At 48.2% G+C, this 21874-nt stretch overlaps 1 protein-coding gene across 2 annotated transcripts in view; it reads right to left on the minus strand.

Annotated features, from left to right (window-relative positions):
• LOC147698325 (protein SGT1 homolog) overlaps nucleotides 1-21874 on the minus strand; it is a 138436-nt gene that overhangs the window by 91831 nt on the left and 24731 nt on the right. For both annotated transcript variants that reach the window (XM_086934917.1, XM_086934916.1), the window contains one exon: nucleotides 14200-14234. In XM_086934917.1, the coding sequence (XP_086791043.1) occupies nucleotides 14200-14234 (35 nt within the window). The remainder of the gene's footprint in view (nucleotides 1-14199; nucleotides 14235-21874) is intronic.

The following is a 21874-nucleotide window of genomic DNA, read 5'->3' on the forward strand; positions in this document are numbered from 1 at the left end:
CTGTTAACAATAGCCCCAAACAGGTGAGAGCATGGAAGGACATAAAGGCGGGGTCATTGAACACATTCCTGGCTAGAACATCGCCATTGCTGTCAGATGACCCCACCGTTGCCATAAATCAGTTCAATACCTGGATCAATCAGGCCACACTTGAGCTAGCGCCCGTAAAATCTATCTCCCAGAATCGAGCCTCCCCCAGTGCTCCCTGGTTCTCGGATGAACTCAAAAAACAGAAACAATTAAATAAACAAAGAGAAAGACTTTGGCGGAAGCGCTATGACCCAGAAAGTAAATCATTATATAAAGACTCACTTGCCCGGTACAAACAGATGATCGCAGAGGCGAAAAGAGCCTATTATGCCGCACAAATTGAGACTGCCAAAAACTCGTGCAAAGAGTTATTCGACATCACTAAACGCTTGTCGGGTGGCACGCACGACCTCACACCACCTCCCTCACAACATCTTTGCGACGCCTTATCTGATTTTTTCTTCAAAAAAGTTAACGACATCTATCAGGCTTTTTCTCTAAACACGGACTCTACACCACTATCCTTGTCCTCCACCTCACGGGATAACACACTGACCCGCTTTGTCGAGCTCACTATGGATCAGACAAGGAGTATTATTTCAAGAATCAAATCAGGTTCTGCATTAGACCCGTGTCCGCTCAAAGTTCTTATGCCAGTTATGGACACGTTGATACCGGTTATAACTCATGTTTGCAACACTATGTTTAGCTCCGGAATTTTCCCGGCTTCTCTAAAACATACGTTGGTCAAACCCCTCTTAAAGAAAGCTAATTTGAATAAAGATGACCTGAAAAACTATCGTCCGATAGCCAGTCTTCCTTTCCTGGCTAAGGTAATAGAAAAAGCCATGAATCAGCAACTGTCGGAATTTGTGGAGCAGCACCAGTTGCTCGACAACACCCAGTTCGGATTCCGCAAATGTCATGGCACGGAAACTGCCCTTCTAAAGGCTGCGGATGACATCAGAGCCATACGAGACCAGGGGGGGGACAGCACTCCTGGTACTGCTGGATCTTTCGGCGCCTTCGACACGGTCGACCACAAGATCTTAGTCGACCGTGTCGAACGACTGGGGGTCCAGAAAACTGCTCTGGACCTGCTTGTATCGTTTCTGGCCAATAGATCACAAGCAGTATCTCTAGGACCCTACCAATCATCGAAGGTGTCTCTGTCGTGTGGGGTCCCTCAAGGCTCATCCCTGAGTCCGACACTATTTAATATCTACGTGTCGGACCTTGCAAATGTCATCAAAGCATTTGGGATGAGCCTGACCTCCTACGCCGATGACACCCAATTGGTACTGGCTATCAAAGGGGACGGGGAGGAAGTGGCCAATCGATTCACGAGAGGAATGATGGCAATAGGTGACTGGATGGCCACGAATTGTCTGAAACTCAATTCAGAAAAAACTGAAGTGGTCATCTTCGGTCACCTCTCCCCGGGCTAGTCACCTGTCTGGTGGCCACCATCTTTCGGTCCCCCGCCGAGTCCAGCTAGCAAAGTGAGAAATCTAGGCGTCATCTTCGATGCTGGCCTCAATTTTATGGCACATGCGAATAAAACTGCGGCTTCAGCTCATATGAAATTGAGAATGATTAGGAAAATACTACCTTTCCTACCGAACACGGCCGGGAAAACACTGGTCAGCTCACTAGTCCTGTCCTCCTTGGACTATTGTAACGCTCTATTCTTAAATGCCCAAGTCCGAGTGACAAATAAGATGCAGTCAATCCAAAATGCAGCCGCACGAATGCTGGCTGGGATCCCCAAGTTCGCACCAGTTACAAACATCATTAGGGATCTCCATTGGCTCCCGATACGCAGCCGTATCAAATTCAAATCGCTGTGTATTGTCTACAAGTCACTCAATAATCAAGGTCCCCACTTTCTCAAACAGAATCTTCTCCATCATGTCCCAACTCGATCTCTTCGTTCCTCTATTCAGAACTTCTTGGCTGTGCCTCGCACTAGAACAGTCACCTGGGGCGACAGGCGTTTCCTGGTTGCCGCCCCTAGACTCTGGAACACCCTTCCTGCACATATCCGAGCAAGTCCCTCCCTGTTCACATTCCGCAAACAGCTAAAGACGTGGTTATTTGACCAATAGCCTTGTATATCTTCTTTACCCCAGTTGCTGATCCATCCCTTAATTAGCGCCGAGACGCCCACGGGTATTCGCCACGCTCTACAAATGTCAATAAATAAATAAATAAATAAATAAATAAGTCACCCCTACAGCAGGCCTTAAAGCCCTAATGCAGGGTGCACTATACTTCATGTGTGGACATATGTGCATGCGCAGATATGCTCCTGTGATGTCTAAGCTGAGTCCTAGATATTACTAATGAACAGGCAAGCCATTTTAAGTACATGTGCTGAACACTGGTAATTACGAGTTTTTATATTAATAAACCCACGCTGATTCCAGTGATGGATTTATTAATACATGCATCCAGAGGGCAACTTAAGGTGCCACCTGAAAACCTACCGACAACTAGTGTACTGGCTGCCTGGTGCAAAACAGCCTGCCACCACAGACTGATTTCTGACCCCCTGCAGGTGAGAGCCCGCACTCTGAGGGCATAAACAACCCCTGCTCCAGCCGGAGGTGTTGTCACCTCCTCTAAACACGACAGCTAAGCAATCAGCGTATCAAGGCAGAAGGCTTCAAAGGCGTCTGCCGCTTTACATAGGAGACCCAAGGCATCCCCAGACATCAGGAATACAACCCCTTTCCCTAGGCCAATTTGGCACCAGGACAGGTGGGAAGATTACCAAGTCAGGAGTCATGTTCCCCCATCAGGCTAGTCCCACTCCTCAGGTGGGCTACCTGATGTGAACACAAAACTTAGAATTTCACCATCTTGGTTTTTGCAGAATTAGGCTCACTGGGGCAGGGTTATGCCCACTTCCCACAGAAGTGGTGATATAGAGTATGTAGCCACCCTAAAGGTAAGTAGCGTCTTGGCTACTACCAGTCACTCCCCTTAAAGCCCCGAAATCGAGTATTTTGGGGCACCCCTGATGCCAGGAGCTTCGATACGACGGATCTAGAAGAAGAAGAGGACAAAAAAGAGCTGCTAGACAACGAGAACTGAGGACTGCTGTGGACTTTTGGCACTAAACCCTGCCTGCCTGCCTGCACCAGCTGAGCAAATACCATGAACCCTAGTAGACTGCCAGCACTTTGCAAATTCCCAGCAATCTGCCTTGAAGTAGAGGAGCTACTCCCCTGCAGTCACCGAGGAAGCAGGGACCGGTTTACCGTGTTGCCGCTCCCCAGCCAGACCGACGCAGCAGCTCCTCAGGAAAAGGTACCTGTGCTCCGGAAGGTCAGATCTGTCCACCACTGAGTCAGAGGACACGAGGACCACCCGGAGCAGCACAGGACCAATACCCGGGCTACCAGACCCCTTACAGAAGCCAATGCCTGTTTAAGTCCAGTCAGGACTCTAATAGGACCGAGGATGAGCAGCCGTTGAGGTATATTTGCACAGCAGAGACCCACTTGCTGAGTGGCCCAGCTGTCCTGATTTCTGCGCCTTCAACCGACGAGACCCAGTGAATCTATCCATTCTGCACCACAGCGCCCCAGCCGGGTACCAACAAACAAGCTGTGCCCCTTGTTCCCAGGACCCTTGTGACCCGAGTTCCCCGTTGGTAGATCCCAGACTGGTCCCTAAATCCCCTTCTGAAGCTTGTTTCTAGGTGGCCCCCTTCTTTCCACCAGCGTAGCGAGCAAAGCTCACAACTCGACCGCACCTCGACGCCCCAGACCAGGTAACTAGTAACTGCTGGTGTAACTTTGGACCTTTGCCACCTATGACCCGGAGTCCCGAAGGAGAACCCCAGAAACCAACCGTAAATAACTGTATCCAACATATGCCTTTTCTCTGACAGGGAAGCATTGCTGCGTAAAGACACATTTAAGTGAACAGTATACTTACCTGTGAAATTCAATATTTTAAAAAGTACTTACTTGATAACGAAGTACTTGGTATCAAAATTTACATAAAAATACGACTTTTTCTAAATTGGTCTCGGATTTATTCTTGAGTGCATGTCTCGTTTACTGCTAATGTGAGAACAACAATCGATTAGCACTATCTTCTGATAAGCCACAACTGCTCGCTCAAACTACCACAAAATATAGCATTTAGTGTTATAATTTTTGCCTCTGTAAACCAATATGGGTTGCCTGGACTCTTTACACAGTGTACCTCGTTTTGGTAAACTATGCAAAGAGCTAGCTTCCTACAGCTAGCAATTCCTCCTGTAAGATGGACAGATGGTCCTCCGTCAGTCATTTGGGTTCAGTAGAAGGGGTGGCGGAGTGGTTATGAAGGGTAAGGTGTATCCCTTCTGGACAATCTGCAGTACCTACCTGTCTGATGTTATGGCCTGCCAACGGGCAAGAATTGTTGGATCATGCCTCCGACTAGGTGGCTGTGCTCCACCACTAAAGGCAAAGTAAAGAGGTTTGGCCGGTGAGGCCGCAGGGGGGCGTGGCTATCGGCTGACTGGCTCGATGACACTGACCACCAAGGAGGGGGATGGAGGGGGGGTGGAGGGGGGCAGTGGGAGCCAAGGTCTTGAAACTGCTGGCAAGCTTACTGAGGCTGAAGTGGCTGCTGGTATGGGGCTACTGAAATCGAAACCGAGACTGGAACAATAGGGTTTATGCGGCTGCTGAGGCAGTGCAGATAAGCCTAACGAGCATGCTGGAGCCCTGCTCTCTTTAAACCATTCCAGAGCAGAATCAGCTTGTCCCTAAAGAAGCAAGTCCGTCAAAGGGCATATCCTTAAGAGAAGACGGGACAAACCTGAAAAGCCCGTTGACTGCAGTCAGACATGGTGACGAATGGAGATACTGGTGCCGATGGCTCGACTAATGGAATCAGTGGTATCTAGGCCACAATGAATAGGAAATTTGGTCACATCACGACCTTTCTGTATAGCTAGGGTTAGGACAGGTTGGAGGTCTTTCGAAACGCCTGGGAGGACTTGAGCCTCAGAATGCCTAAGGGCGAGGGAATAGAGGCCCAGCAAGTAAATGCCACTGAGGGATCTGAGGGCCAAACTGGTAGAAGAAAATAACAAATAACCTCTTTCCAAAATTCAACACTCTTTTGAACTCCCTAATGGGAAAGTGGGGGTGAGGGGGGGGAGGTGTATTTGGAAAAGTATTTGGGTTTGTCCGACTCAAAACACACACACAGAGGGCAGGGGCTACTTAAGTCCCACGACAAATTGCACTGCAAAGGGGTTGGACAAACCCCTTTGGGGTTTGTCCGACTCATAGATGTCTGCATCCACAGCTCTCAGGAGAGGGGTGTTGTGAAAAATGTGGGGTCGCCCGGCAGGTTGTGGTGTCTTGCAATTTGGTGATTTATTGGGAGGGTTATGGGGGGGGGGGGGTGCCTCGTTAAAAGGTAGTAGAGGTTCAGTAGAAGTTTACCCTGGCTGGTGTACTTCGGTAAATACAATGGTTTTGACCTCTAAAATGGAGAGCCGGAGGGCGAGAACTTTGGCTGCCCTGCACATGACCATCGCAAGGGGAGCACTCTTTTCAGTGGCAGAACCTGGGTGTGCGAGAAGGCCAGAATCAGGAGAGGTGTCAAGGTCACTGGTGTCTTGAAATTCATCATACAAATTCTCTTCATGGTAGGGTTGGTCTATTTAATCTCCTACATCATAACCGTTGTCAGAATCCATACCAAACAAGGAGTGCAAAGGATGGGATCCTCCTTGTCAAGTGTTGCAGGTTGCGGTTTGATGGGAACCGAGTATAGCCTTGGTTGAGGTCGTAGTGGCACTGACTCAGACTCATCCTCCAGATTAGATGTTGGCTTGAAAAACTCCAGGAACCAGGGTGTACTGTGGAGTCGCGGGGGAGGCTCACTAGTGATATCAGAGGGTCCAACTGGCACCACAGGCAAACCAGATGTGGATCTGTTACAGATATTTTCTTCGGACAATCCTTAAAAGGTTTAAAACCAGGCCTCAAGGGATGTGCCATTTCCCTTGCACACTGTAAACGTTGAGGTAAAAGGGTCTCAAAAAGACACGGTGTAGCTCCGGATCCATGGCTGATTGCACAGAAAGAAAGGAACATTGTGCAGGAATGGTGCTTTTATAAGCTCCGCACATAATTTCAGGGGCAGCAGGGCACTACCTACCAGTTCGGAGATGTACTGCTGAAAAGATATTCCTGACCCAGCCCGATGCCTGGGGAATATTAAAAAATTGGAGGAATCTGCGGTTTGAAGTTTCTATTACAGAATGTGTAATTTTATGGCCCAATCAGAAGAATTAACTTATGACCTGTAGTAAAGAAGTTATTTAAACAAAACTTTAAAATATGCTCAAATTAGAACAAGAGAACGGCAACACTATTTGTGGTGTCTCTATGCCATCAGATTTCAGTGCTCCACATATCTAAATATCCTAGAATATATTAAGTAAATTGCAATTCATATCCAACAGTGGTTATTAGAAAACAAATGAACTATGCCAAGTAGGGATGCTAAAAAAAGAGTACTCCTCTGTCAGTGACAAACAGTCAAAGTATGAATCACCAGAGAAAAGTGTGCCTTTTCACTGGTAGGCCTCGAAACATCATAAAAATATTACCAGACCTGTAGGTCTAGTGACTTGAATAATGAACTCGACCAAACTATAATGTACTTGGCCTGTGAACTGGTCTCATAAATTGTGTAAACCCAGGCAAATATTTTATTTTACAGAGTCGCATGTTTTTTCATTATCACATAAGAGAACACCTTCAAATATGCAGGTTCAGCATTTCTGCTGTACATAAAACTCTTGTTTTATTTAATAGCCTTACATTTTGCTCCATGTATAATAAAAATCTAGCCCACGTATAAGGAATACATTAGCCCCGATTTGCCTCTTAGTTCTCTAATAGCACTGTCATCAGGACGGGGATAAGAATGTTTCTCAATTAAATGTTTTAAAAACTCACTTTTAATGAGTATACACCTAAAGCATGATGTGGTAGCATACTGTCGTTTACAAACACCACATTTTCCAATGAAATGGCCACAAATTTTAATTAACATGCAGTTTTACTGATAAAACTATATATTGTCTAAACAATAATCTGTGGAAACTGGGTTTCAGCAAAAATATACATCATTTGCACATCACCAAGTAAAGTGTTCCGATTTGTTTTCATCCTATTAAAAACTTTTTTTCATCACACAGATATACAAAAATTGCTTTTATAACTGCTGAAATATAATTTGAAATGGTTAAGTTCATTTACACGTTATTTAAATGTGTGTTAGAAATAAATTCACATTCCACAGACTATCTGTGGTATCTTCATTACTATTTAAATAAATGTTGGCTCCTCGTCAGGTCCCAACCCATGATGCACAGCAAAGTTAGTTCTCAGATAAATAAGTTCCAACAGTTTATTCCATTATTTGTCCATTTTATTGTTTCAATTTGAAATGGAAAAATCTGTTGGAACTTATTTATCTGAGAACTAACTTTTTGCTATGCATCCGGGGATGGGACCAGACGAGGAGCCAACATTTATGTATTGATTTTTTGCGCGCTCACGAGCAGAGAACGCTTCAGGGCTGCATGTTGCAACAGGCAGCCTTTAAGCACTGCAAAAGCTTATAAGGGTTTAATTTGGTTTGCATTCTACCTCTTTTAGTGATTATATCTTTACTTCTATGCCATGCATTCTCCCCTTAGCTACTCCCCTGCAACTCAGCCAGTGTGACTGTGAGGTAATAGAATGCTGATGTGTGCATGGTTTGAGCGAGTGTCAGGAAGGCGTGGACTGAGCAGCAAGGATGCTGCTCCCGAATAGGACACTTTACTCCGCACGCATTTACAACGTGTGCCATTATCCCGCGTGTTTTTGTCTGCAAAAACTTTTACAGCGCAATCCATTAAAACGCTTTGTCTATTACAATGCAATTTACTATTTTAACTCTACTGGAGCGCTGTAATGGTGAATGTGTTGTAATGGTTTGCGTGTAAAGCCCTGTGTTGTAAAAGTTTTTGCAGAGTTAAAAATGCGTGGTAATGACGCGTTGCATCGCATGCAGAGTAATGCAAATGCTACTTACCAGTATGCATCTGTTCTTGGCATGTAGGGCTGCTGACATTCATATCTGTGCATAGATCGCCGCCTAGTGTTGGGTCCGGATGATTGCACATTGTTGTCCTGGAAGAGTCTTCGAAGTATCACGAGATAGGTGGCTCCTCCCCTGGACTACAGTGCGCATGGGCATCGACTCCATCCCCAGATTGTTTTTAGCCATTGTGGCCAAGATGGAGTGAAACTCAGTGAATGATGACCATGCCATGAAATTATATGTGAACACTGCAGCTGCTACAGGCGCCGGGGAGGAGGGCGGGCGATATGAATGTCAGCAGCCCTACATGCCAAGAACAGATGCATACTGGTAAGTAGCATTTGCAGTTTGAGGCATGTGGGCTGCTGAATTCATATCTGTGCATAGAATACATAGCAGTCCCTCCATTAGCGGCGGCCGCCTGTGCCAGCTGCAGCAGTTTGGAAAAGTGTCTTGAGAACAGCCTGCCCTACAGCTGCCTGCTGTTTGGAGTGCACGTCTACACAGTAATGCTTGGTAAATGTGTGTGTGGTAGACCATGTGGCTGCTCTACATATGTCCTCTAAGGGAATGTTTCCAAGGAAAGCCATAGAGGCCCCCAACTTTCTGGTGGAGTGGGCTCTTGGTGGAATGCTAAGAGTGCGTTTTGCCTTTGCATAGCAGATTTGAATACATTTCACAATCCACCTAGCAATACCAGCCTTGGAAATAGGGTTACCTTTGTGATGTGGTGCAAAGGCAACAAAAAGCTGCATAGTTTTCCTAAAATCCTTGGTCCTATCAATGTAATACATTAGGGCCCGTTTAACGTCAAGGGTGTGGAGCATCCGCTCCGCTAGTGACTCTGGATTTTGAAAGAAAACTGGCAACTCAATGGTTTGGTTGATGTGGAACTGAGACACAACCTTGGGTAGAAATTTAGGGTTAGTGCGGAGCACTACCCTGTTTGAATGAACTTGGAAGAAAGGCTCTTGGATTGTGAGGGCTTGCAGTTCACTAACCCTCCGTAGCGATGTAATTGCTACAAGGAAAGCCACTTTCCACGTTAAGAATTGAATCTCGCAGGAATGTAGTGGCTCAAAGGGAGGACCCATCAGTCTTGTAAGAACCACATTGAGGTTCCATTCAGGAGCTGGTGGAGTCCGTGGTGGAATGACTCTTTTGAGGCCTTCCAGAAATGCTTTGATGGCAGGCACTTTGAAAAGTGAAAGGTGCTGTCTATTTTGGAGGTATGCGGCCATCGCAGATAGGTGAATGCGAATGGAAGTATATGCCAGATTACACTTGTATAGATGGAACAGGTAACAGATGATGTTCTGAATAGAAGCATCTAGCGGATCAATGTTGTGGTTTGCGCAATAGATGACAAACCGCTTCCATTTCGCCGCATAACAGGCTCGAGTAGTGGGCTTCCTAGCCTCCCGAATGATGTCCATGCAATTGGGAGGAAGGTTGAGGTAGCCAAACTCTAGGACTTCAGGATCCAGATCGCCAGGTTGAGCTGTTGCGGGTCTGGGTGCTGAATGTCGCCATGGCTCTGCGTCAGAAGGCTGGGTGTGAGATGCAGCCTGTGATGCGGCACCACGGACAGTTCTAGAAACGTAGTGTACCATGGTTGGCGAGCCCACGTTGGAGCAACCAGGATGAGAGTCATCGAGTGCTGCCTGAGCTTGCGTGCCACCAGCGGTATCAGAGGTGCTGGGGGAAAAGCGTACGCAAATCTGCCTGACCAGGTCATCCATTTCGCATTGCCCTGCGACTGTGGGTGTGGGAACCTGGCGGCGAAGCTTTGGCATTTGCGTTCTCCCTTGTGGCGAACAGGTCTATCTCTGGATGACCCCACCTTTGGAAGTACGGTTGGAGTACTGATGGATGTATCTCCCACTCGTGCATGTGGTGGCTGTGCCTGCTGAGCAGGTCCGCCATCTGATTGTCCTTGCCTGGGAGATGCTCTGCCATGAGGAAGATGTTCCTCTGAATGGCCCACTTCCACATGCTCTGAGCCAGATGAGACAGCTGCGGAGAGTGTGTGCCCCCCTGCTTCTGAATGTAGTACATGGCTGTCATGTTGTCCGTCCGGATCAACACGACCTTGTTGCACAGATGTATTTTGAATGCCTTTAAGGCCATGAAGATTGCCATCAGTTCCAGTACATTGATGTGCATCTTCCTTTGCTGTTGCGTCCATAGTCCCTGCACAGTGTATTGGAGTACATGCGCTCCCCATCCCTGAAGAGAAGCGTCCGTCGTCAGGATAATCTGTGGCACAGGCTCTTGAAACGGTCGGCCCTTGCAAAGGTTTCGTGGATTCCACCAATGCAGAGAGTTGTATGCCCGACCGCTCACCAACACTAGGTCTTTCAACTGGTTGTGAGCCTGAGTCCACTGACGTGCTAAGCACTCCTGAAGCGGACGCATATGTAGTCTCGCGTGCGGGACAATGGAGATGCAGGAGGCCATCATGCCTATCAACTGCATGAACACTCTTGCTGGAAGCGAGTGTTGAGGTCTGAATTTCTGGATCAGCGATTGAATGCTGTTGATCCTCACTGAATTCGGCTGTGCTGTAGCCGCCAGAGTGTTTATGGTCGCACCCAGATACTGCCGTATGTGAGCGGGCTGGAGATGGGACTTTGGGTAATTTAGTGAGAACCCCAGATCGTGCAGAAGATGAATGGTTTGGGACACGTGGTTGGCACACTGCTGGGCCGACTTGGCTTGAATAAGCCAGTCGTCCAGATAGGGGTAGACGTGAATGTTCTGACGTCTGAGATGCGCCGCCACCGTTGCTAGGCACTTTGTGAAAACCCTGGGCGCCGTGGTGACCCCAAAAGGCAAAACCTTGAACTGGTAGTGTTGGTTTTGAATGGTGAACCGGAGATATTTTCGGTGTGAAGAATGTAGTGGAATGTGGAAGTATGCATCCTTCAGATCCAGAGTTGCCAGGTAGTCCCCCTGTTGAAGCAGTGGAAGAACCTGCTGCAGCGTGAGCATGTGGAAATGCTCCGAGAGGATGTAAAAATTGAGTGGCCTGAGGTCCAGAATGGGCCTGAGGGATCCGTCCTTCTTTGGAATCAGAAAGTACAGGGAGTAAACTCTTGCACCTCTTTCTTGCAGGGGCACGAGCTCTATTGCCCCTTTTTGCAGCAGGACGTTGACTTCCTGCTGCAACAAGTGCAAGTGCTCGCCGGACATAGGACGGGTTTTTGGGGGTATGTTGGGTGGAGTGGATGTGAGCTCCAGACAATAACCGTATTGGATGAGAGTTCGGACCCACCTGTCCGTGGTGATGGACTTCCACATGGGCAGGAACTGCTGGAGTCTCCCCCCGACCGGTGTTGCGAGGTCGGGGGGCAGTGACAAGGCGTCACTGTTTGTTGGCGGTGGAGGACCTGGAGCTGTTATTTCCACGTCCTCTGCCTTTGACGTTGTTGCCACGGTATCCACCCCGACCTTTGTTGGTATACGAAGTTTGGGTGTTGCTCTTGTAGAATTGCGTCGACTGTGAAAGTTGACCCCTTGAGGTGCCTCTATTATTGGAGCGACGAAAGGAACCAACCCTTAACTGCTGGGGCTGCAAGGCACCCATAGACTTCGCAGTGTCGGTGTCCTATTTCATCTTCTCGAGAGTGGTATCCACCTCGGGGCCAAAGAGGTGGTCTGGGTTGACCGTCTGGATCAAGATGGTAGTTTGAAAGTCTGGCTTGAACGCAGATATCCTTAGCCATGCATGTCTACGAAGTAGAACGCTAGTGTTAATCGCTCGCGAGGCGGTGTCAGCCACGTCCAGAGCGCACTTAATTGAAGCATTGGTGATAAGCTTCCCCTCCTGTATCAACATTTCTGCTGCTTCCTTATATTGATCGGGTAAGTGCTGTAAAAGGGTCTCTAGAGTATCATAGTGTGCCCTGTCATAACGCGCTAGTAGCGCCTGTGTGTTGGATATGCGCCATATGTTGGCTGCCTGCGCAGCCACCCTTTTCCCAGAAGCCTCAAAGACTTTTGACTCCTTGTCTGGGGGAGGAGCATCAACCGTAGTTTGTGAGTTGGCTCGTTTGCGTGCATTGGAGACAACCAGGGAATCCAGAGGCAACTGTCCCTTGATATAAGTAGGATCAGTGGGCGCTGCCTTGTACTTCTTGTCGATACGTGGGTTGATGACTCTTGCCCGGGTGGGCTCCTTGAAGACTTCTGCCGCATGTTTCAACACCCCTTTTAGCATTGGCAAAGTCTTTACAGTTTTTTCAGAGACTGAAAAAGTGTCAAAGAGGAAGTCGACGTCCACTGGGTCAGCATGTATGAGCACGTATCAAGGCTTTGGGTAAGGCCTGAAGGCGATCCCTCGACCTGGGCCTTATAATGTTGGCTGGCCCCGGAGTCAGTCTGAGGAAGCTCTTCATCCGAGCTATCCTCTACGGTGGCAAGGGCCCCGTCGTCGTCCCCTACCTCCTCGACGACTTCATCGAAATCCTCGTCTTCCGCGTCGTAGTCGTCCTCGACCTCCGACGCCGGGTTAGATTCTGTGATCTCCTGGATAGAGTCGTCCGACATCCTCCGCGTCGAAGATGTCTGTAGGAGGTGGAGCCGATCGTTGGGCCACCAGTCGCGCAGCTCGGCGGAGCTTGAGTGTTTTCTTGGACCGGAACTTGGAGCAGGCCATACACTTGGCCTCGTCGTGGTCCGGCGACAAACACTTATTGCACACCGGGTGTACATCGATATGCGGATACTTCGAGGCACACACCGGGCACCGTTTAAATGGACTTCGTTCCATGATGGAAGAGATTGGAGCGTCGAGTAGGCCCGTCCGCGCCGAAAGCACGCGGAAGGGCAGTGTAGGTTCGGAGCCGAGGATATAACGAACCCGAACGATAGACAATACCGACGCAAGTCCTAAAGACCTTTTGGTCTCGAGCAAAGTAAATTAACAATTATCGATTCCGACAGAGGGAACCGAAACACATCCGAACCCAATGGCGGAAAAGAACAATCTGGGGATGGAGTCGATGCCCATGCGCACTGTAGTTCAGGGGAGGAGCCACCTATCTCGTGATACTTCGAAGACTCTTCCAGGACAACAATGTGCAATCATCCGGACCCAACACTAGGCGGCGATCTATGCACAGATATGAATTCAGCAGCCCACATGCCTCGAACCATATGTTTCCCGCTGCTCCCAGTGGGGCCTTCCTGCTTACTTACTACCATCTTTACCTGTAACCTGAAACTCCAAGCTTGAGCATAAACCTTCTCATGTTTCATCTATACTATAGTGGAGAAGTGTGGCTCACTGGTTAGAGCGGCAGACTCTGAAGCAGAGATCAGGCCCGGGACCAGGGTTCAAGTCCCGACGCGGCAGGGTCTTGGGCTCAATGTCCACGGACTCGATAATTCTCGCCTCGGCGCCTACTCTAATCATGGGTCCCACGCTGCAACTCTGGGCAATAGCTTGCTTAATCTCCACAACGGCCCCTACAACACTGGGATGCCTGGCTTCACCTTGGGGGTGCCCAGGAGGGGCATCTCACAGGGATAGCCAGGAAGGGTTCCACAGCGTTATACAGCGCCGGGACGCTCCGTTGGGGCAGCTGTGCGCTTTACAAAATACACTATATACTACTGGCTACTCTGCATCTTCATTTATCACACTTTCATTTCAGTTTTCGTAAACAGGAATGTCAAACAGTTCTCTTAACAAAATCCTCTAACTTTGCAGTCAGACAAAGTAAACACCAACCTGTAGAATAATATAAGAAGCACATTATAAGACATTAACAGACATTTGACCTTTGTCTTTGAACTAGAGTAAATAAAAGATAAAAACAAGATTCAAAGGCATCTTTATTGTTCATTCACTTTCTGAATAAATACAACACTTGCTGTTCGTCAGTTCGCCAGAATGGCCATTAGGACCTAAAATTAACTTGTCCTGATAAGATCTGGCTTGCCATAGCGAGAGGGCGAGTAGATTTAGTAAGATAAAAGTGATGGGCTGTAATAACTGTTTACCAGTAAGGAAAATACTGTATATTTCATTTAACAACTTACTTGATCTTTGATGTGGGAGGCTGTTGCTTTGTGGTCTGTCCATGACATGTAAAAAATAAGAGAAAATGTCATCTAGATCATTGTTGTAGAAATATGCAACAATATTTTCTAAGACTGAAATAGAGGACATCATAGCACTGAAAAACACTTGCAAATTAAACAAAGCCATAAGGACAACATGGTGTAAGTGGTGGTGGAGCAACTGGTATTTCCAGATCTGAGGCAGACATTTATCCAGTGCATATGTCACAGATGAATCGCCCTATCCCAAAAAATAAAGGTTATTAATTACACTAATCAAAAGGGCAATAGGTAATTTAAATCAATCCCACGCTACTGGGCTATAGGCCCCCAATATTTTGGAAGACAATACACCATTAACTAAACATCTGCAGCAGACTTTTTAATCCAGGAACCATTATCAAGTGTTGTCAGAATGTCTAGCTCCCTTGCAAGCATATGTTTTGTTTGTTCATTTAACCTATTAAAAACAAATAAGACCCATATTAAAATGGAACACAGCAACTTGTTTTTCTTTTGAGCGGGTCGGGGGACAGACGGGTGCAGTTTAGAACAAAGGTGAGGGCGGGCCAAAAAAGTAGGCTCCGGAAAGAGGCAGAGAGGGGCCAAGAAAGCAGGCTCTAGGAAGAGGCATGGTGTAGAGCAAGAAAGTAGGTTTGGGAAGAAGTGCAGGGGCAAGAAATCAGGCTAGAGATGTGGGGAATGGGGGAACTCAAGAAAGTATGTCTTCAGGAAAAGGGAAGGTGCAAAGTAAGCAGGCAACGTGAATAGGCAGGGGGCCAAGGGAGCAGGCTTTGGAGGGTGGCCAAGAAAGCAGGCTCTAGCAAGGGGGCGGGGGGATAAGGCTCCGGGCAGATGGATATGATAACAGAGCCTGGCTGGGTAAAGGGACAAGAAAGCCCGGTACAGGCAAAGAGGTTAGCAGAACCTGGGAGACAAGAGAATAACCCTGGAGAGAAAAGAGGGCATCCCTCGGAGCGGGGGCAAGAGAGCAAGCAGACAGGACAGGACAGGAGAAAAGACCTAGGAGTGACAAAAAAGCTGGCCAGGGGTGACTTTAAATTGGTCCTGTTGGTGACAAAACAGCAGGTCCATGGGAGTAACAAAAAAGCAGACCACGGAGGGTGGCCAAACAGCAGGACCAAGGCAGTGACTAGAAAGTTGCTGTCCCTAGAAGAGTTTGATCACCAGCAAGGTGTGGTGAATATGCACTTATCAGGCCTTAAACAATGTAAACGTTCCTACGAGACACACCTCTTGATGATCCTACTCCCAAGAGACTTTTTTCAGATGGAACCATCTAGCTTTTGACATAAAGAGATCCTTTAGACAAATTAAGCAATGCTACTACAAAGAATAGATGTGGTACAAATGACAGAACCGCTGGTGAAAGATGGTAATTAATGGTTTAGAAGATGTGAATTATGCCAGAGGAAGATGATGGAATATTTCACAACACTGCAGACATGGAAATGGATTGAGACTTATGTTGGCTCGTTGGGCTAACAGCTTAAGGGCCTTTCCCCAATATTCCCCCACCTCTGGTACAGGACAGTGCAGTGGAGAAAGGTGAAGTGGATGGTTTCATGTTCAAACCAGAAGACAAGGATCACCGGGACCACTGGGCTGGATACAAAGTATTGTACAAAAAGATTTGAATATACCCTGAACAAGCAGCTGACCCTCTTGACTTCTGGATTCTGGTTGCTACGTGGAGTGGTGGGAAAATGGCACTTGTTCAGTAATTGTATACCTATGCCTCCAATACTAACGATCCTTCCTACTTTTGTAAAGTGGCCATGATTCTGGATGGTCACAAAGGACTTAGTTTCGTAGGTGTGCAATAACAAATGTATATGCAGTCAAGGACACTTCACACACTCCTTCAAGATTTTGAAGTACAGAATCTAAGACACTGCTAAAACGAACAAGGTATTATTATTTGGGAAATGTCTGGATGCACCATAATTGTGATAATAGAGTTCTCCCATTTTACTGTCCAGTGCATCCCTTGTATTCTCAAACTGATTTTCTACTGACTGGTTATAGCGATTTACACCAGGAATACCTTGAGATTTCCCTATACGGCCTATACGGCCATGCTGGGGATAGATACACATGCTATTCTTGTGCCTATTTGGTGGATCCAAAATACATGGTTGAAGGAAACAGTTTCTAGGGATGAGCTTAAGACCAGGATTATTTTATTCTTTTGTGAAAACAAAGATACTATGTATAGCAAGGGATGAAGTGGAAGCATTTAAAGTTACAGCACAGGGTTACTATTCAGGGACTTCTAAAATCACCAAAAACATTGGAACGAGAAGGGTTGGTACCCTTGAAAAGAATTAGGGTGAGGATACTAGGAAAGTATCTCCAATTCATGATTAGGACAAGCAATAAGCTCATATGTTGGATAGGCTAATAACTTGCTCCTATGGACTGAGTAACTGTGACTATATTAATTTTTTACTAAACCGAGGAATCCTGGCCAGAAGGCTGGTGGGACTGTTCTGGATCTCAGCAATTCATGATTTGAGATGGGGTTTGAGGATTGCTCAACCTGATAATAATGCAACGTTTACTGATTATTATTAAGCCTCTATTCTCAACAAAACTGGAAGGATAGTGAATGGACCTCTGATCTACCGACAAACATGATCCTATCTCCAGAGGACACTGAACCACTGAATTTGCCTTTTTTCGAGCCAAAGATACTATATCTGCTAATAAGACCAGAGGTAGAGGAAAAATGCCTCTGTCTGAGCAGTCAAATTCTACATCAAATATGCTGCAATTACTGTGCCCAAATTAATGGAACTGTTTGAGCAAGCCCTGACAGGGGAATCCCTCTTGTTGAAATTATCTCAGACGTTGGTGATTTTGATCCTCAAACCACTCAAGAAAACTGTTAACTGTGGGACTTTATCAGAATGTCACTGGTTAATGTTGGCATGACCATTCTAGCCATTGTGTCCTCATTTAGGTTGGGTCTGTTGATGCAGACCTTGGTGCATCCAAATGAGGCTGCTTCCATTTCTGGCAGGAATAGAATGTAGAATCTTAGGTGGCTCTTCTTGCTTGAAGAACAGCACTAGCTGATGCACAAAATGATTTTAATACTTTAGCCTGCAAATTGCTGAACCTGTAGTTTACAACGTCTGCGCTAAGCTCTGATCTCTCTTTTTTTTTTTTAATGGACCACAATTTTAAACACTGCTCCAACAGCATAACCGATGCCTAAAATGTCATATACATATCCCCACAGGTAGCTAAATGAATCAGTGGGCTTCCCTTTTTCCCACTGATTTCTGTTTAGAATCCCTGGCCTGGGTGTTTCGGTAGAAAGTAGCTGATTGCAATTCAACACTGAAAACGGGATCCCCATGTAATTTCCCAATATGCAGATGATTTATTGCTTTATATTGAGGACCCATTGGGTCCACTTTCTTGGGGGCAATTGACAAATTTGAAGTGGTGTCTGAAATTTGAATCAGTTGGGAGAAAATGTTGCTCCAGCCTGTGAACGCTATCAAAGTGGCAGACTCTGAGAGTTGCCAATGAGAGTACCTAAAGACATTTTTAAATGTCTGTGAATGTGTGCCAGTGCAATTTATGAGGGAAATATGGTGGCAGTGTTAAAGTGTATGATGATAAAAGTCTGTTAGCTGCCATTGATAAGTAGTATTGTTAAAGCTAAACAAAATCACACTAATGCTAAGGTTTATGAAAGTTTTCTAAACCATACCACTTTGGACCTCTCAGGGATATTTTAAGCCGATTACAAACTACTTATTTTATTTTACTATTAGCAGAGGTTTGATCTCACTACATAATTTGTGACTGCCCTATTCGGTAAGGGGTTGGAGGCCACTCGCTTTGAATGTTAATATTGGAAGCCCACTTTGCATCACGTTGGTCAGTGAATGGGGCGTATCTGGATGGATACAGTATCCAAAATGATTGTTCAGGTCATGGGAGATACTGTTACCCATTCTGATGTTGTCAACAGGTAGCTTGATTGCCTCCGGGACCCTGTAAAATTATTGCAAAGTATTGGAGGACACGGGGGCGGAGCTAGCCTGCAACTGAGATGGCCGCCTACGTCTAGAGCTCCCCCGTATCTTTACACCATCCTACACTAATCCTTGAGAGGTGCGACCTATTTCTACTGCAGTGCGGCGCTGTGGAGTGAGGTACTGCTGGGGGCACGATATACTGCCTCTCGCCCTGGTGGTTTGCCCTGCGAGGGCCATGAGGTCCGCCGGGGCCTGGAGCACGTTGTGGCCTTGGGAAGCAGCGGCCTCGATTGGGTGGAGCCCTGAAGCTGGTGACAGGATCCCTTCTCCCTGCGGCCCCCGGAGGCGCTCCTGACGACAGAGCTGCCCCGGCGGAACCACGATGATCCTGAGGTGAGCAGCGGCAGCATATTTGGGGTGTGTAGGATTGCGGTGGTGGTGGCTCCGTTTTCAGGCCATTGGCCCCCTCCTCCCACCCCCCCTTCCCCTCCTGTGGAGTGGCGGTGGATTTCCAGCCCCTGACACTCACTGGGAATCACACAGGCGGCGAGGAGCAGGGTGACAACTGGAGCTCCCGGGCGGCGCGACTGGTGATCCTTGCTCCCTAGGGGGTGCGCCGGCCCGTGTGCGCCCTACGCTGGACGGGCCTGGGAGCAGTGAGGAGGCAGCTGGGCCCACAACAGCGCTGCTTGATTCGGAGCGCCCCCCGGAGCATCGGGCGCTCCCATACCCTACCCAACACAATCGGCAGCGGAGGGGGCCCGAACATACCGACTTCTATTGTGCACTCCCTGCATGCCTGGAACACTGTGAAAGAGGCGGTGGCAGAGAGGGAGACTGAGTGCGGGAGCCGCCATTTTGTTTCATCTTGCCAGAGTGTGATAGCATACAGACGCCCAGCAGGGTGGTTGGCCCCATTGCTCTGAGAAGCAGCCTGTTCAGACGTCCCTCTTCACAGCGCGATTTTACTGGTGTTACCACACGCACCCCCACGCCCCGTTCTTGCCGACTGGGGGCAGCGCCCACAGGCAGAGTTGGTGAGGCCTGGAGTAGCTGGAGGGGAGGCCAGGGCTGACAGCTTGAGCCCAGGCTCCAGGTGTGTACTTGGGGACACGACCTACCTGTGCACCACTATCTTTGGCCCCTTGGACAATAGCGCCCCCCCTTGTGCCGCCAGTTGGACGGATCCTGCCGAGGGTGATCAGTCACGCTGGGATCGCTCTGCCACGGACAGCCTGGGTGCATATCCTATAGGCCCCATACGGGGGTCTTTTCTGGATGGCAACCTTCTGTGGATTTGCGCCATAGGAAGACTGCGTGACTTTGGGGTGTGCGGCGCTAGCGCCTTCATCGTTTGGAGGCATACGAAGTGCTACCTCAGCTCTAGGTGCATCAGTGTGGCGGCTTGGTCGCCGGCTGCTGGCGGTCCCTAGACTGACTCCCACCTCGTAGGGGTGCCCTTACTGCTGACATGGGGTGCACGGACAGATCACAGCCTAAGCTCTTAATGCTATACCCAGCGAAACTGAGGATCAACAGGCAGGGGAAATCTATGATATTCACGGACCCCAAAGCGCTCCAGAAGGCCCTCAGGGACTGGCAAAGGGAGAACCGATCACCCAGGAATGAGGAGGCTGGTGCTGCGGGTGGCTCCCTGGATGAGCAAGACTGATTAGACTTTGTACAGATAAGCTGCATGATTTATAATGCATATTGATCAGATGGGTGGTGGGGAGGGGGAGGAATGTTGATGTGACGCTGAGTGAGTACGAGTTCTGGGGGGTTTCTTTTTAATGTGGTAGCAGCGGCCCACGGCGCAGTAGGATAATATATGGTAAGCATGGCGGCTGCGGCTGCCTGGATATCTGTTAGGCTATTGAGTGACCTGGTGCCCCTTCCTCCTACCCATCGGTACCCAACTGTAATTCTGGACGATGTTGTTGGTTCGGATAATCTCTCAGAGATCTGTGTTTATCTCCGTTTCTTGCTGCAGCTTAAACTAGTCCTAATTGAAGATTTTCGACTCCGAATTTGTTTTTGAGACGGGGGTGGCGGGGGGCAATGCAACCTATTTTTCCTTGTTGATTGCAGAATGTTTTTGCGGGTTACCTCTGCCCTCGTGTGAAAATCACCGAGTTCTGATGTAGGGGGGGGGGTGGGGGAAGGTTGGCTCTGTTTTTCTGGTTATGAGCCTTGCTGCACTAGGGTTGGGAAGGGGGGGTGGGGGGGTAGGGCGGGATTTGCGGGGTGGAAGGGGGTACGTGGCCTAGTTGGGGAAGGGCAGGCGTGGGTGGGGGTACGGTGGTGGACGTTCAGAGGCTACGGCATCCACAAGGGTCTGAGGGGGGGTTGTGTTGTGTTGTTCAGAAATGTTTTTCAAGTTTACATGTATGGCAATGGCAGACTATATTTGTATGAGAATGTTTGGCACACTATTGGTGGGAGACACATACACACCCTTGCAAATGGGATGACAGTGGAGGGAGAATCCCCTGATACACTAAGATTCTTAACTTCGAACGTCCGAGGTCTAAACGACCACCGCAAGGTACGAAAGATTTTTTCAATACTTTGCTAGGCATAGGGTTGACATAGCTATACTGCAGGAAACATCTCCCCCTGGACAGTCCGATTCTCGGATACCGGGGACTCATGGGTAATGTTCATGCGGCGGGATTCACGACACACGCCAGGGACGTCCTTACGTGGTTCAACCCAAAGTCCTCGCTGACATGGGCCTCACTTGTGACGGATAGTGGAGGGAGGTACACGATCACTAGTTGCTACAGTAAGGGCATGGGCATGGGCATGTGCATAGTGAACACTTATGGCCCCAATTACGACCACCCGGACTTTAACACAGAACTAACAGCGAAGATTGTACCGCACTCAGAGAGGCTGGTTTGTTGGGGAGGGGACTTTAACATGACAGGACACCCAGGTCTTGATAGGTCGGATGGCCCCACTAGTTTGCCAGCGGCCTCTGCTCGGACACTGACTGCGCAACTCACCAATCTGGACTTGAATGACGTCTGGAGACACAGGCACCCGACATTGGGAGGGTACACGCACTACTCGGCTCCACATAATATACATACCAGAATAGATTATTGGTTTGTTACATCCCACTTCATCTCTGACAAACAGTCCTGCGCTGTCCTTCCGCGCACTTATTCGGACCACTCTCCAATCTTATTGGCAATAACCACGCCGGCGCGGCGGATTCCTCCATTCACCTGGCGCTTCCCCCCCGTTCTCCTTGCTGGATGCCCTTTTTAAAGAAGAACTGACGACAGCTATTGAAACTTTTTTCGATGCCAATTTGGGCTCTGTCGACTCCTTTCAGTCTGTCTAGGAGGCGTTTAAGCTACATGTCAGGGGTGTCACTATCTCTAAACACGTGGGAGTGCTAAAATCGATAAGGGACAGACTTCAAACCTTAGAATCCAAGCTAAAGGATTTGGAGCTTCAGCGACTGCAGGCCAACAATGAGGCTCTGACTCAAGCAATAGCAGGGGTATTGCAGGAGTATAATGAGGAAGCGGATGCTGAGGTTAAGCACTTGGGCAAATAAGCCACTGCTCGGTCATACTGTGCGGGAGAGCGTCCGGGCTCGGTTCTGGCGCGACTCGCTA

This window comes from Lissotriton vulgaris, chromosome 8, assembly GCF_964263255.1.
Source record: "Lissotriton vulgaris chromosome 8, aLisVul1.2, whole genome shotgun sequence".
Classification (NCBI taxonomy): Eukaryota; Metazoa; Chordata; class Amphibia; order Caudata; family Salamandridae; genus Lissotriton; species Lissotriton vulgaris.